This window comes from Oncorhynchus mykiss, chromosome 8 (assembly GCF_057628025.1).
Source record: "Oncorhynchus mykiss isolate SJ-2025 chromosome 8, ASM5762802v1, whole genome shotgun sequence".
Taxonomy (NCBI): domain Eukaryota; kingdom Metazoa; phylum Chordata; class Actinopteri; order Salmoniformes; family Salmonidae; genus Oncorhynchus; species Oncorhynchus mykiss.
This window is the reverse complement of record NC_143029.1, coordinates 14,894,599-14,911,783: the sequence shown is the minus strand read 5'-3', so window position 1 is coordinate 14,911,783 and position 17,185 is coordinate 14,894,599. Positions and strand designations below refer to the sequence as shown.

At 44.4% G+C, this 17,185-nt stretch overlaps 2 protein-coding genes across 12 annotated transcripts in view; one reads left to right on the top strand and one right to left on the bottom strand.

The window, feature by feature from the left end:
- LOC110529441 (kinase D-interacting substrate of 220 kDa B) overlaps positions 1–6,808 on the top strand; it is a 52,070-nt gene extending 45,262 nt beyond the window's left edge. For all 11 annotated transcript variants that reach the window (XM_090242618.1, XM_090242616.1, XM_036984823.2 and 8 more), the window contains 3 exons: positions 1,345–1,443; positions 1,652–1,882; positions 3,579–6,808. In XM_090242618.1, the coding sequence (XP_090098744.1) occupies positions 1,345–1,443; positions 1,652–1,882; positions 3,579–4,781 (1,533 nt within the window). In that variant the 3' untranslated portion in view covers positions 4,782–6,808. The remainder of the gene's footprint in view (positions 1–1,344; positions 1,444–1,651; positions 1,883–3,578) is intronic.
- Positions 6,809–7,340: 532 nt separating this feature from the next.
- On the bottom strand, positions 7,341–9,662 carry LOC110529440 (DNA-binding protein inhibitor ID-2). The gene is made up of 3 exons (XM_021611611.3): positions 9,176–9,662; positions 8,609–8,672; positions 7,341–7,787 (listed from the first exon to the last, which is right to left on the bottom strand). The coding sequence occupies exons 1-2, from the start codon at positions 9,566–9,568 to the stop codon at positions 8,628–8,630; spliced, it is 438 nt and encodes a 145-aa protein (XP_021467286.1). The 5' UTR covers positions 9,569–9,662; the 3' UTR covers positions 7,341–7,787; positions 8,609–8,627.
- Between the last annotated feature and the right edge of the window lie 7,523 nt (positions 9,663–17,185).

Below are 17,185 nucleotides of genomic sequence, written 5' to 3'. Positions count from 1 at the left end.
CTACCATTAACCTCCTCTCTCTCTCTACCATTAACCTCCTCTCTCTCTCTACCATTAACCTCCTCTCTCTCTCTCTACCATTAACCTCCTCTCTCTCTCTCTACCATTAACCTCCTCTCTCTCTCTACCATTAACCTCCTCTCTCTCTCTGCCATTAACCTCCTCTCTCTCTCTACCATTAACCCTCCTCTCTCTCTCTCTACCATTAACCTCCTCTCTCTCTCTACCATTAACCTCCTCTCTCTCTCTCTCTACCATTAACCACCTCTCTCTCTCTCTCTACCATTAACCTCCTCTCTCTCTCTCTCTCTCTCTACCATTAACCTCCTCTCTCTCTCTCTCTCTCTACCATTAACCTCCTCTCTCTCTCTCTCTCTCTACCATTAACCTCCTCTCTCTCTCTCTCTCTACCATTAACCTCCTCTCTCTCTCTCTACCATTAACCTCCTCTCTCTCTCTACCATTAACCTCCTCTCTCTCTCTACCATTAATCTCCTCTCTCTCTCTACCATTAATCTCCTCTCTCTCTACCATTAATCTCCTCGCTCTCTCTCTACCATTAACCTCCTCTCTCTACCATTAATCTCTTCTCTCTCTACCATTAACCTCCTCTCTCTCTACCATTAACCTCCTCTCTCTCTACCATTAATTTCCTCTCTCTACCATTAACCTCCTCTCTCTACCATTAATCTCCTCTCTCTCTCTACCATTAACCTCCCCCTCTCTACCATCAACCTCCTCTCCCTCGCTCTCTCTCTACCATTAACATCCCCCTCTCTACCATCAACCTCCTCTCGCTCGCTCTCTCTCTACCATTAATCTTCTCTCTCTCTCTCTCTCTCTCTCTCTCTCTCTCTCTCTCTACCATCAACCTCCTCTCGCTCGCTCTCTCTCTACCATTAATATTCTCTCTCTCTCTCTCTCTCTCTACCATTAATCTTCCCTCCCTACCATTAACATCCCCTCTCTCTACCATCAACCTCCTCTCGCTCTCTCTCTACCATTAACCTTCTCTCTCTCTCTCTCTACCATTAACCTCCCCTCTCTCTCTACCATCGACCTCCCCTCTCTCTCTACCATTGATCTCCCTCTCTCTACAAATTACCTCATCTCTCTCTCTCTCTCTCTCTCTCTCTCTCTCTGACCTCCTCTCTCTCTGACCTCCCCTCTCTCCCTACCATTGACCTCCCCCCTCTCCCTACCATTGACCTCCCCCCTCTCTCTACCGTTAACCTCCCCTCTCTACCATTAACCTCCTCTCTCGCTACCATTAATCTCTCTCTCTCTCTCTCTCTCTCTCATTAACCTCCTCTTCCTTGTCTCATTCTCTTCTTTGTCTCTCAGGCTAATGTGAATGGCAGAGTTCTGACCCAGTGCAACATTGATGAGCTGAAGAATGAAATGAAAATGAACTTTGGAGACTGGCAGCTCTTCAGAGGAACCGTGAGTTTAACCTTGCCTCTTGCATGTTATTTTCTTTTGTAGTGGATTTACCAATAGCTTTAACACTGGACACTGCTGTTATCAAGCAGTAATTACTATTTAGCCCAGCCGTATTTAGAGATTGGTGCAATGTTCTACTTTCTCTTCCTCTTCTTCTTCTTCCTTTCCCTCTTACTCCTCTGCCTTCTCTCACCGCCTCTTCCTCTAGGTGTTGGAGATGCGTCACGTGGAGAGCCAGGTGCTTCATGAGGAGGCTCCCAGTGAGGTGGACAGCAGTGTGGTGGGCCACGGGGAACCGAGGCGCCAGGTCGCTCCGCCCCACGCCGGCACCGCCAACCTCGACGCCAACTCACCCATGTACAGCTTCAACCTGAGCTTTGAGGAACTGAGCAATGTGGGACTGGACGAGCCTCCCAGGCACAGCAACAACACATGGATGGTGAGTGACTGGTGGTCTCTTCCATTGTAGAGAGGTCTATGTTGCGTCATTATATTACGTTGACAGAAAGACTGGAATTGTGTAGCTATGTACAGTACCAGTCAAAAGGTTGGACATTCAAGGGTTTTTCTTTATTTTTACTATTTTCTACATTGTAGAATAATAGTGAAGATATTAAAACTATGAAATAACACACATGGAATCATGTAGTAACTTAAAAAAGTTTTAAACAAATCAAATTGTTTTATATTTTTGATTCCTCAAAGTAGACACCCTTTGCCTTGATGACAACTTTGCTGACTGTAGGCATTCTCTCAACCAGCTTCATGAGGAATGCTTTTCAAACTGTCTTGAAGGAATTCCCACATATGCTGAGCACCTGTTGGCTGCTTTTCCATCACTCTGCGGTCCAACTCATCCCAAACCATCCCAGGCCAGGTCATCTGATGCAGCACTCTATTCTTCTCCTTGGTCAAATAGCTCTTACACAGCCTGGGGGTGTGTTGGGTCATTGTCCTGTTGAAAAACAAATGATAGTCGCACTAAGCACGAACCAGATGGGATGGCGTATCGCTGCAGAATGCTGTGGTAGCCATGCTGGTTAAGTGTGTCTTGAATTCTAAATAAATCACAGACAGTGTCACCAGCAAACCACCCCATACCATCATACCTCCTCCTCCATGCTTCACGGTGGGAACCACACATGCAGAGATCATCCATCCATGGCAGTTGGAACCAAAAATCTTACATTTGGACTCATTAGATCGAAGGACAGATTTCCACCTGTCTAATGTCCATTGCTCGTGTTTCTTGGCCCGAGAAAGTCTCCTCTTCTTATTGTTGTCCTTTTAGTAGTGGTTTCTTTGCAGAAATTTGACCGAAGGCCTGATTCATGCAGTCTCCTCTGAACAGTTGATGTTGAGATGTGTCTGTTACTTGAAGCATTTATTTGGGCTGCAATCTGAGGCTGGTAACTCTAATGAACTTATCCTCTGCAGCAGAGGTAACTCTGGGTCTTCCTTTCCTTTGGCTGTCCTCATGAGAGCCAGTTTCATCATAGCGCTTGGTTTTTGCAACTGCACTTGAAGAAACTTTCAGAGTTCTTGAAATGTTCTGGATTGACTGACCTTCATGTCTTAAAGTAGTGATGGACTGCCGTTTCTCTTTGCTTATTTGAGCTGTTCTTGACATAATATGGACTTGGTCTTTTACCATATAGGGCTATCTTCTGTATACCACCTCTACCTTGTCACAACATAATTGATTGTCTCAAATGTGCAAATTAACTTTTAACAAGACATTCCTGTAAATGTAAATACATTCCAGGTGACTACCTCATGAAGTTGGTTGAGAGAATGCCAAGAATGTGCAAAGCTGTCATCAAAGCAAAGGGTGGCTACTTTGAAGAGTCTCATCTAAAATATATTTTGTTTTGTTTAACACTTTTTTTGGTGACTACATGATTCCATATGTTATTTCATGGTTTTGAGATCTTCACTGTTATTCTACAATGTAGCAAATAGTCAAATGAAGATAAACCCTTGAATGAGTAGGTGTGTCCAAACTTTGCACTAGTACTGTATATGTACAGAACCATTAATTAAGCTGTTGGCCTGTATGTAAACCAAATGATAGCCTTCATATGTACTTAGACCACAGATCTAGGAGATGCAATGTTCCATGTCCCCCTCTCCAGGCCCCCACCCACCGCACCCCCAGCATGTCCAGCCTCAACTCCCAGGAGTCGTCCAACGACATCGTCAAGCTGACGGAAAAGCAGCAGTCGGAGTACCGCAACGCCTACCAGGAGTACATCGCCCAGATGGCCACGCTGGAGGTGGGCGGAGGAGGGGGAGAGAAGCCCGTCCAGCCCCACCCCAACCAGTTCATGACCTCTGCCAGCTCCGAGGACAAAACCAAGGACAAGGCTACCACCAAGAGAAGCACCTCCAAGCTTCCCGCCGTGGACGCCCCGGACTTCACCACCGCCGAAGCCCCCCTGGACCCCATCACAGAGGAGGACGAGAAGCAGGACCCCCATGGCTCCTCCAAGACCCTGCTCGGACGCAAGGCGCCCGGGTCCAGTGACCGGGGGAGCGGCCTGTTCCAGGGAGCAGCCGACCTCAAGATGAAGACTGGCGGGCTGCCCTACCAGAAGCTCACCAGCGATGACGAGGATTCAGAGAACTCCGACGCTCCTCTCTTGGGGGACGCGAAAAAGCCAGGTGACCCCAAAGCATCCTCCCTGGCTCTGGCTAAGGGTAAAGAATACCTGTCTGATGCCATGCTGGATAAGAAGGATTCGTCTGACTCTGGCATGCGCTCCAACGAGAGCTCGCCCAACCACTCCCTGCAAGACGAGGAGGCTGACCTGTCCCAGCTGGAGCAGGCCAACCTGATCGAGCTGGACCAGGAGGACAGCCAGAGCCGGGCGGCCAGTAAGAGGGGTCTGCCCAGCAGCCTGAGTGGTCTCCAGGACCCAGCTGTGGCCCGCATGTCCATCTGCTCTGAGGACCAGTGCAGCCTGCTGGCCAGCAGCCCCGAAGAGAGCTGGCCATCGTCCAAGAGCTACAACCTCAACCGCACGCCCAGCAACACCACCCTTAACAACAACACCAACGCCCAGCAGCAGGGGAACCAGCAGCGTTGCCAGGGACAGAGGGCTCCAATGGGGTCCACCGACACCACCTGTTCCACCCCTACATCCTCCTCCATCAGCGAGGTTATCATCTCCCCGGGTTCCGGCACCACCAGTACCACCACCAAGCCCGGCCCGCACAACGAGAACGTCCGCGTGGTGCACCTGAAGAGGGGGCTGAACCCCGGGGATCCTCCGGAGATCACCACCGTGTCCTCCGACACTGTCACTTTCGGAGAGGAGCGCGAGAGCATCCTGTGAGCCCCCCCGCCCATCTCATTCCCAGGAGAGCACTTAGTCAGTAGATGTTTGGTGTGGTAATCTGACAATGCATGCGTAGCAAGGTACCGTAGCTAGCTAAATGGGTAAATAAATTGTTAGTGCACACCAAGCACTAAGTAGATAGCCTTGTTAAACCAGCCTGATCTGGCAACCTCACATTCTGTTACAGGAGAGCGCAGCAGTTAGTCTGGTTTCACCAGGCTACTAAGTAGAGGTAGCTCACTGAGATGTTGTACTCTGTATTTGTATCGTCTAAAGTGAAGTGAAGTGACCTCTACTAACTGTCTTGATATTCTCTAGAGGTGAAGGTAGCTAGCTACGCACACTGTAAAAAAAAAAAAGATCTTTAGATTAACCTAATTTACTTCACCTCTGGTAAAAACAACAACATTATTATGACAAATATATGATTCAATGCCAACTGTTATATTTCATTATATTTGACATTGTTACCTGTTTATCTCAACACTAAACCTACATTTCCCCTTTGGTTAAACTTAATATAACAAATCCAAAAAATATTTAATGACAATACAACCAATTTTTTTTATCTTGATCCTAGTTCACTTTTTCATTTGGAATTACCTATCCACATTTATTCTGTGTTACAAGCAATTTAAATCAACAAGCTAAAAAATAAGATGTTTTAAAATAACCAACTGAAAGCCACGCCTCGGCAACTCTTCTGATAGGCTGCCGTCGCTACATTGCCCCTACCGCTATTCAATGTGCATGAGGGGTTGAAAGCAATTTAGAAGCTTTCATTCAAATAAAAAAACTCACCATGATCTGACAAATTCGTTATTGGATTTCAGACAAATTGATAGAACAGGTTGAATTAACCAAAGTGTAAATTTCGATTATTCCAATCAGTAAAAGCACTTAACAGCGCCGTCCCTTTTTTTACAGTCTAATTTATAACTTAACTACGTACAGTGACTAACTATCTGTTTATTGTTTTGCACTACAACAAGCATGGTAGCCTGGGTGTCAGTCTGTCTGTGCCATCTCGCCAACTCCTTGTCATGCCAATGGCTTGACAATGAGCAATGGAGCTGGCAAGAACACAAACAGATCTGGGACCAGGCTACAAGCATGCCTCAACAGTGTTAATATTAGCTGCTGCTGCCTATGTGTGTCAACAAGTGATGTAGAGCTTGTGGGTGGGTAAAAGAAGATACCTGGTATAGATGAAGAATGAATGCATATGAACACGTGAGCCAAATGAACAAAATTGTGTGTGGGATCTGTTTTTGTCGCGTATCAGCAAATGACATGGAGGAGAGTCAACTAAACTATTTGTCTCATTGCAAAAGCCACAGGGCTTTTAACTATCTTACCTTCCTATGGGCCCTGGTCCAAAGTAGTGCGCTATCGGTGGAATAGGGTGCCATTTGGGACGCATCTCCTGCCAACACGAACAAAAATGTTGGATAAAAGGGAGGGACGTTGACACTAATATGTTACAATAACAACAATTTAACAACGAGAAGTAATCTTCAGAAAAAGTTATTGGATCGCTGCAAAATTCAGTTGCTGACTCTTCTCCATATGATACATGGGACTGTATGTATGCTGCTTTGTCATGAACAGTGGTTGTAATGTTATTTGGTTTATTACATGTTGTCAGGGCCTGTCTCCTCCCGTAACGTAGTAGAGGCCCCATTTGTGAATCCGATGCCATTAAATGTACATTTTAATTAAGCAGTAATAAAATGTACACTTAATGGCGTCCGATTCACAAATCTGGCTACAGTAAAGATTGTTGTTGCATGCGTACCTAATGAACTGTACATTGCATGCGTAAATTAGTTTGCAAATATCAGTGCTAATGTCAAAGTGCTCTCCTATGTGTTGCATGCACTGTAATGTTGTATGTGTCTTAACCTGTCGGATGATAACCACGTGGGAGAAGAACACGAGATATTCTATCTATGAAGGGAAAGAAGTGAATGGTGCCGTCAGACATTATCTGACTGAAAAATAAAACCTGGATGTTGACCTTCTACAGTCTAGCCTCTTGTATGTTCTCACAGAGAAATGATACGTATGAACCACTAAGTATTCTCATACTTTCATATAGCAGTTCCTTCTTAACGTCGACCAGCAGGAGGCGTGCTCCCCCATGCCAAAATAGTATGTGCCGTAATATTATGTGCCATTTGTCAGACGCTCTCATCCAAAGCGACTTAAGAGTCATGCGTGCATAAATTGTTTTACGTATGGTTGATCCCGAGAATCGAACCCACTATCCTAGAGTTGCAAGTGCCATGCGTTACCAACTGTGCTCCAGAGAACCACCAGTGTGACGAGATGCATCTGGGCACACCGTCCTGGATAACTAGATAAGATTAGTAACTGCAATGCATTGAGCCTTGTGATATCGTCTTCCTAATTAATCTGACTCTATTCAGACATTAAAAAGCAAGATAAAGGGAAGTTGCACCATCCTTTGATGTAAGAGAAAGTACAGTGACAGTAATTTAAAAGATTGAAATAGGTCAGGTATTATAACGTAATATGGATATTAACATAATGTACAGTATAAGGAATATACTTTATTATTGTATAAAAGTGCAATTTACAACATTTCTTTGAAAGCCGCAGTACAATAAAATGCATCTTTATATTCTCTGCAACAAATCAGCTACTATACAGGCATGATTTTGTCTTAACATTTTATATACATCGACTGACCATTAGTCTGTCTGTAGTAATGTGCCACTTCCAAAAGAAAAGGCTATCTCCTCTTGTGGAAAGATATCTTGTTTCAATACTGTAATCTCAGTCAGTCTGTCGTTGTGTTCCCACCGTTGTTGAGGAATCATTCTTCAGTTGGAAGAAAAGATATCAGCCAGGCCAGTAGATAAATAAAAAGTAAAAACAACAACACATATCTCCTTTTAGGAAGACAAATTAAAGTTAAATCAAGCGGAAATCCAGCCAGCCATTGGAGGGGAACACGAGGTCCTGTTTAAAACACACCTGTAAGAGATTGGGAAGAGAAAAGAGGGTCGTGTTTAAAGAGGAGCAAGGCTAAAGGACAGACAGGGAACTGGACAGTCAGACTGGCGCCTGAGAGGAAGACACTTATTTTTCTACTTTAACCAAACACTGAAATACTGGTGAGGGTGTGTCTCATATGGCACCCTATTCCCTATGTAGTGCACTACTTTTAACCAGGGCCCCTAGGGCACTACATAGAGAATATGGTGCTATTTGGGATGCAAACACTGAAATACTGGGCAATCCCTGAGCACCAGATGGTGGCGTCGACGGAGGAGTAAGCAACATCCTGTCAACCTCTAAGTACAACGTGGGAATGGATCTATACTATAGCTATAATGATGCTGGCTGGCGCCTGCTTTTCCTCTCTGTTTTCAGAACCCACAACCACTGACGGGAGTAGCCAGTCTGTCTTATGTAGCCAGAGACTATTATTTCGTGATCGGTTATTCCATCTACAGTGATGTCATATCTTAGTCCAGTCAACAATATAACACTTCACATAGACTACCCTTTTCAAAGAGCAACTCATACCAAGTATCCATGACTTTATACACACAAAAAAGTGATATCTAGAATCTAAGGGTTCTCCCCATAGGAGAACCCTTTTTGGTCCCGGGTAGAACCCTTTTGGGTTCTATCTTTCCACAGAGGGTTCTACATGGAATCCAAAAGGGTTCTCCCATTGGGACAGTGTAGTTTGGACCAATTTGAGCGCAGCTTGTTTTTTTCCTAGTGAATAAAATGACCATTTCAAATAGAAATTATGGATAGAATAATGGCAGTAAGGAAACACTTACCCAGTCAGTGAAGGAGAGTTTAGCTGTCATGAGTCTCTGTCCCTTTGGGGAAGTGATCAGTTGACTGTAAAAACAGGTAAGACAACCACTGTTAAATATCACAATTTACAGAGAGAGGCTCCTGGCATTGCTGAGTGAGTACAGTTGCAGTGGTCTGGTCTCTATTGGGCTGATGCTCCATTCATTCACCACCAAGCTGTCATGTGTACAATAACCAACAGTGGCACATAGTCAAATGCAAAAGCTTTATGAGAAGTCAAATAGGCAGACTGCTTGGAAATAATGTTTTAAAAAATAGATCTATTCTAAAAGCCTTTAATTAAAGTAAGCATATAAACATATATATAAAAATAAAACAAATCTTAATTTAAACATATATTAACAAGGCCACATTAAAACTGTACATGTCATAGGATTTAGGGGATCTATTAAAATGTAGGAATTCCAATTGAACACGCTAGAATCTGTGTAGCCCACTATGGTTTCGTCTATTTATTTTTCTGAACCACTCCAAAACAGAAGTCCTCTAATTGGAAAAAAAATAAAGCTATTTGATTCTATTTTTACCTGAAAGGTGATGAGGCTGATGTCTGAGTTGATGGTTGCTAGGGGATTCCTGGGTGATGTTGCCTGTCCCGGCCGCTGCTGCTGATGTTGGCAGCTGGAGAGGGACGAGCTTGAGTCCAGTGCAATCTGAAGGTCCAAGATATAGTCTATAACATGCTGCAATATCTCAATTTTACTGACGTTCCCGTTCTGTGGGAGGCTGGGCACGAGTTCCTTCAGCATTGTGTAGCAGTCGTTCATATTGTACAGCAGACTCAGAGGGTCATCCATCGGGCTCTTGCTCCGGGAGATGCCGAGGGTATGTTCCGACGAGTTGGAGATGTTGTTCCTCATAGACCGCTCCGGGCTTATTGCTTTCATGACGACAGTTGAGTGTGATAAGATATTATGCATGAAAGAAACCGGTATTTTAGGCCAGTCTTCGCCGTGTACAATCAGTCAGCACGCTGTCAATTGTTCTTATAAAGGCTCGTGAACGGGGCTTGTCGCACATCAGGGCGAAATGCACGTCAATTGGCTACCTAGAAGTGTCAATCACTATCCCAAGCAACAGTATTGGTTTAAATGCGGTTTATCTTTTACGTCCCTCCCATATTTTCCGCATTCTTGAGCAAGTTATGTGAAGGCGCGCACTAAAGTGATGCTCTTCTCTGTTACCTGCGAGATGAGGTTGGCGGGCCCTTGTGAAAATCTGTTTTGAAGTCATCTGAGTCTGTATTTCTGATCTAAATGAAGGCACATCCATGTGATGAATGTAGTCTACCTCGTAATTACGCAGATACATTTAAGTTTGATGTTTTACCATCTTATTACATTTCCAAGTTCCAACTATTGTTAGTCTATATTTTTTTCCATAGAGGGACATTTCAGGGTTTCGTGGCCACTAGCTCATCTGGAGTGAGTTTACTTCACAATGCGTTAAACTATGCTCAGTTTCTCAATTTCTTTCCCACTGTACCAAGATGAACCCAATCGGATGATGGCTTGGCACAACAGAGCTCAACACACACTGCAGTAGCTGTAGCGAGTTGCCTGCATCGCCGCAAGCTCCCACTTCTACCGACTCCCTGGCGCCAGCGCTGTGACGACATCCAATTCACAGCAGCCCTAGAAGCCAGTCAGCGCGGCGCCGCTTAGGCGGCTGCTATGACGACGGCAGCTGCAAGTCAGCGCGCGGGCTCTCAGCTGACTTAAGATGGAGCTCCTCCCGGTGCCTGCCCTGGAGTGTCCGGAGTCACACACCTGCACTGGTGGTTTGCTTTTCTCAACACAACAGATCTACTGTTTCATAACTGTATACTGTCTTATTTCACTAGCTGTCCTAGATTCCACTTTTCTTTTCCTCTTCTCATTTCAAAGTACCCTGTCACTAAATGATGGTGTCCCAAATGGCACCCTATTCCCTATATAGTGCACTAAAATATAGGGAATACGGTGACATGTGGGTTTAGTACACTATATATGGAATAGGGTGACATTTTGGACGCTACCAATGCTTCATTATGTATTTTCCATGGTCACTCTTGGAAAAGAGTATAGGGAATATGGTGACATTTGGATGGATGCAGCAGGTACCCACTTTCCCTCGGTTTCATATGGAGGATGCAAACAAACTACAAAAATAAGCCATAGTCTCTTAAAAAAGTTAGGGGGGAAATAACACACTGATGTTTTCATGATATTCAAACTTGGTAGGAAGAAGAGACCTGGAGCAGCTGTGAAAATATCATGTCTTTCCAGCACTCATACATAGAGTGAATGTGTTCATTTGAACCTTCTGAGTTAAGAACTACAGGCACATTTGATGGAAAGAAAGACAGAAGTATGTATTTACACGGCTGTGACTGACTGCCAACGTAGATTTATCATATTAACTAAATGTCTCCCTTTCTGGTATTTTCCACCCTGCTCATCAATGTTGCACTTTATCCAACATGGTAGTATTACAGGGCTTATGTTCTATCCTATGATATTTATTCTGGACAGCATGCTTGTTGAAGCTGGGACAACATTTACCTTGCATTTCAGAGCAACTATTAATCCTCTATCATAGAATGAACTCCGGGACTCCCTTACTTTTAGATGAAAAGTTTTCCTGTCCACTCTTAGAAAAATGGGTTCCAAAAGGGTTCTTCAGCTGACATTATAGGATAATCAATCAATCAATCAAATGTATTTTATAAAGCCCTTTTTACATCAGCCGATGTCACAGCCTAAAACCCCAAACAGCAAGCAATGCAGATGTAGAAGCATGGTGGCTAGGAAAAACTCACTAAAACCCTTTTTGGTTCCAGGTAAAACCCCTTTTTGGTTCCAGGTAAAACCCCTTTTTGGTTCCAGGTAAAACCCCTTTTTGGTTCCAGGTAGAACCATTTTGGGTTCCATGTAGAACCCTCTGTGGAAAGGAAGCAAAATAGTTCTACCTGGAACCAACAAGGGTTCTTCAAAGTGTTCTTCTATGGAGACAGCAGAAGAACCCTTTTAGGTTCTAGATAGCAGCATTATTTCTAAGAGTGTAGAGCAATCGTTAGTTATTTAGGTTTGATTTCCACTGATTTATCTCCCAGTTTCTCAATTGTTTTTACGTGTCATGTTTGTTGACATGTTTGTTGACATGTTTGTTGACATACAGTATATTTGCTCTGTGGGAAGAATAGCAGCATCCCACATTCAACCCATTTATGTGCTGAAGAAAAGAAGGCACTTTAGTTTGGTGTTCCCCGTGGGTCTCGTTCTACCTCTGTCTTCTGAACGACTCCTATGGAAATGGGTGCTGGCAGGCCTCTGTAATGGGTCTGGATGCATCCCAAATGGCACCCTATTCCCTCAATAGTGCACTACGTTTAACCAGATGTTTGTGGAATGTTAAGTTGTCTATTGTATATGTTGCATGCGTTTATGCATATTTGTTTATTGTCTAAAAACCACAATTAAAGTACTGAGAATGAGGATACAAATGGCCCCTTACCAAATGGCCCTCTTTTCCCAATAGGACACTATAGGACTCAAGATACAGAAATCATCCTCGTATGATGCATTTTTCATCATATGATGCAAAACACATCATACGGGGAAGATTTCTGTATTTTGAAAGTTACATATCTTGAAAACTTGATTACTGACAAGCAAAACATTTTGGGACTATGTCAACAATGGAGTAATGAAACAAATACCAAAAGATTGTTTTTGGGTGAGGTTTCTTTTAACATTCCACAAACACAGATCCGCTGACGTAGACATGACTTTGACTGGGTCTTAATTCCCAACCTTCAACATACAGTAGAGAACACCTACTCAGACGTACATCCATTTCAACAAACATTAATGTAAGGGGGTGCGATTCTGGTGGCAGGGAAGTTAGACGCAGGAGAGCAGAACTTGATAATAGCCGGAGCAGTTTAATAGTAAAACCAACGGAATAAGAAATACAAAGTATGGGCACAATAACCCGACGCGCACCAGTCAAACAAAATGTGCACTTACAAATAAACAATACCACACAAAGACATGGGGGGAACAAAGGGTTAAATACACAACACATGAGGGAAATGAGAACCAGGTGTGTGGGAAAACGAGACAAAACAAATGGAAAATGAAAAATGGATCGGCGATGGCTAGAAGACCGGCGACGTCAACCGCCCGAACAAGGAGAGGCATCGACTTCGGCAGAAGTCGTGACAATTAATGACAGACCCACATGCTCCCACCATATTCATACCCATCCTGTTTGTCTCACAATAACATCCCTTCTCATTTCTCATCTTTTGGAAATGTATAGTGCTTGTAACATCTTATGCCACATGTCTTGAAATATACAGATAGACGGATTATAAGTAAAAGTACATTGTTAAACCTCTGCCAGACAGCTTTCTAACGCCGGACATAACTTTTGGACTTTATAGCACTCCCAGAAGGCATGGATCATTGAGTCATTGTTAGTTTTACACTTATGACATGACTGCCGTTGTGCTTTACCTTAGTGGGCTAAAAGCCTTTGACCAGGTCAAAAGTAGTGCACTACATAGGGAATAGGGTGTTATTTTGGACGTATACCCATTTTGGACGCACACAAGCTGACATATTTTCCTCTGGATTACAGTAATTTAATTTTGTATAATGTTTCTGCAATCAGTGCTTTCGTTCGTAGTTCTCAGTTCTGTTTCTGTCAGTTCCATACGATCACACAATCATGTCATGATTTCTCCTGGGGAACCACTTTTACATGAGGTCTTATTGCTCACAGTGCTGCCTCTCTCTCTCTTCGATACAAAGGGCTTTATTGGCATGGGAAACATATGTTTACATTGCCAGAGCTAGTGAAATAGATAAGCAAAAGTATCTCTCTCTCAATTCAAAGGGCTTTATTGGCATGGGGAACATATGTTCACATTGTCAAAGCAGATATCTAGAGAATCACACTACTCTTCCTTCCTATTATTCTTCCTTCTTTACCTCATCATTCTCTCTCTGTCTGTCTCTGTGTTGAGGATAGGAGATGCCTCAGGCAGAACTTCATAGGACAGGTGTTATTTGCTCTGCTGTCTCAAGGCCATGCTGCTGAAACGTCAAAGCGGGAGATGGAAGAGAATACCTGCATAAAACGTTAGCCTTGGCGTCTCTTTCTGTTTGGCCTGGACTTCCTCTCGCCTGGCCTCTGAGCTCTGGATGGCAAATGATTCCCAATTGCACCCTATTCCCTATTTAGAGCACTACTTTTGACCAGGGCCCTGCCATTTGGGACGTACATGATGTGTGTGTGATGAGCTACAGGCCCCATTTGCTCACATAGTCCTGGTGGAAATACACACCCTCGTGTCAGAGATGGGTCACTAACCTCGCTGTGTACAGAGAAGATTATTATTGGGAAGGAAAGTGGTGGGGGTGGAGCATCTCGGAAGGAAGGTGGTAACAGAAATCTATCCAATTACTATTGAATGTTTTCTGTTGTTGTGGTGGTTTAACTCCCCTTCGTTTCTCTCTAACTCAACCCCTGATCAGATCTGGTTTTGACCTTCATAGAGTGTGAACTCATACTTGTATGTGTAACGGAGTTCACTCCACAGCTAGCTTGAAGTGTTGTACATAGACATCCAACTGATACCTTTTGGGTGGCTCAAACCATTGGAACGTTGTCAAGGAGGGCGGTCACGTGTGTTAGCATAGCAGAGGTCCCGAGTTCCAGCCAGGTATGAGCCAAATCAAGGGGAAGTGGTACTCAATAAGCAAAAATCTAATCAAATTGTATTTGTCACATGCGCCGAATTCAACCTTACCATGAAATGCTTACAAGCCCTTAACCAACAATGCAGTTCAACAAATAGAGTTAAGTAAATATTTACCAGATAAACTAAAGTACAAGCATTTCGCTACAGGTTAGTCGAGGTAATATGTACATGTAGGTAGGGATAAAGTGACTATGTGTCCCGTTGTATAATGATCGGAGACAGGCGCAGGAATACATAACGGGGGGGTTCAATTACTCCACCCAAAAATACAACATGTCATGAGAAAGGCATGGGGACGAAGCCCGAAACACACGTATATAAAATGCACAGGGATGTAACCCAAACAAAAGAGCGAGGAGTAAACCTTGTAGCACATGTAGCACAAAAGCCGAAACAACATTGCACAGGTGCTCATAAGACCAACGGACATGGGAACAATAACCGACCAAGACAATGGTGAACATATATACAATTACTAATCAGGGGGAATGGGAACCAGGTGTGTGTAATGAAACAGTTTAGTGACGCCTAGATTCCAGTGACGTAGACCTCCAGAATGAGCAGCAGTACCACGTGGATCCGTGACAGTACCCCCCCGACGCGCTACACCAGCTGTGGAACGACACCGGCCTTGGGGATGACCACAGGGAATCAGTGTGGGTCAGTTGCAGCGGCCGAAGTTGCTCGTTGGACGGACGGGCCATTCCCGCTGTCTCCATTTATGGTCAGTTATTCTGTCACGTTGTATAAATGATTGGAGGCAGGTGCAGGAATACTTAACAGGGGTTTTAATACTCCACCCAAAAATACAACATGACATGAAAAGGCATTGGGACGAAGCCCAAAACACACTTATATAAAATACACAGGGATGTAACCCAAACAAAAGAGTGAGGTTAAACCTCTAAAAATACAAGGGACCCGTAATAACAACACACAGGACGAGACCCGTAATAACAAGTGCACAACAATACACAATACGAGACCCGTAATAACAAGTGCACAACAATACACAGGACGAGACCCGTAATAACAAGTGCACAACAATACACGGGATGAGACCCGTAATAACAAGTGTACAACAATACACGGGATGAGACCCGTAATAACAAGTGTACAACAATACACAGGATGAGACCCGTAATAACAAGTGCACAACAATACACGGGACGAGACCCGTAATAACAAGTGCACAATACGTGTAGGTACTCACAAGACCAACGGACATGGGAACAATAACCGACCAAGACAGTGGTGAACAGAGGGCACATATATACAATTACTAATCAGGGGGAATGGGAACCAGGTGTGCATAATGATCCAGTTAAGTGACTCTTAGAGGCCGGTGACATAGACCTCCGGAACTGGTGCACGGAATGAGCAGCAGTACCGGGGGGATCTGTGACACTATGCATAGATAATAAACAGCAAGTAGCAGCAGCGTAAAAACAAATGGGGGGGTCAATGTAAATATGTAAAAGCAATCAACGTGACGTCCATAACATATGCAGACACACACTCACACACATTTGCATTTAAGGAAGTGCAAGTCCGGAAGGCACGGCAGGCTAATTAGAGTGGATTCCAAGCCTATCTCAAATCAGACCATTAAGCGATGTGACACTACATTCAACAGAGCCATAGCTTGCATCCCAAATGCCACCTTATTCCCTATTTAGTACACTACTTTTAACCAGGGCTAGAGAATAGTGCCCTATACAGGGAATAGGTTGCCATTTGGGACTCAGATTTTACAGTCAGCAGAGAGAGGAAAACGGATATCTAGAGAATCACACTACTCTTCCTTCCTCTTATTCTTCCTTCTTTACCTTGTCATTCATTCCCCTCTTTCCTGTCCTCTATGGTGGGGGCCAGGCTATGGGACCACGCCAGGTGAGAAGTGTCTTTGCATGGGTCAGTGAGCACCGTGCTTGGGGAGAGACCCACAGGGAGAACACCTGCCTGGTGCTGCCCATCCTCTCTCTCTCTCTCTCTCTCTCTCTCTCTCTCTCTCTCTCTCTCTCTCTCTCTCTCTCTCTCTCTCTCCCCTCCACCCCTCCCCCTCCTCCCCTCCTCCACTCCCCTCCTGCTCCACTTGCTTCAGCTGCTAACACAGTCAGGCGCCAGGCGGACATCTGCCCACCTCTGGGTAATGGAGCTGTCACTAATGTAGTCCGTTTACGCCCTGCTCTCATTTATGTCTCTCTCTCTCCTCCTCTCTTCCCCTCACACTTCACTCCCTCCTTCCATCCCTCTGAGCACTGAACTCTATAACTGCTGAAATTATGTCAAACTTTTCTCACCCTCCTCTCACTCCCCCGTGACTGCCCCTATGTGACGCAAATTAAGATAGTTCTAACTTAGGCACTGTGAGCACCTTGAGATATTCTGCAAGAATCTCAAATGCATACTCCTCACGTCATCTCTCCTCTCCTCCTTTTCAAAACCAATTGGAGGAGAAGGTTAGAGGGGAGGGACATCTGGCTTTCTCATCCAATGGGTTTTGAGAAGGAGGCGAGTAGTGAGGAGAGAGGATGTAATGAGTACGCAATTGAGATTCTCCCCACCTTCAGTTTTATGTTATGTTTTATGTTACGCTACGTTTTTTAAAATTCAATACTGATGATAAACAAAGACTTTCAATTAATGACAGCCAGGGTGAATCAATGACCACTGTAAAGGGATTAGGGTGCCTTTTGGGACGCATCCTGGGTCAGCAGCAGGCCAGAGACTGGGCTCCTCCACCCAGGAAGACTGGGGGTACTCATCCTCTCCTCTGGTTCTC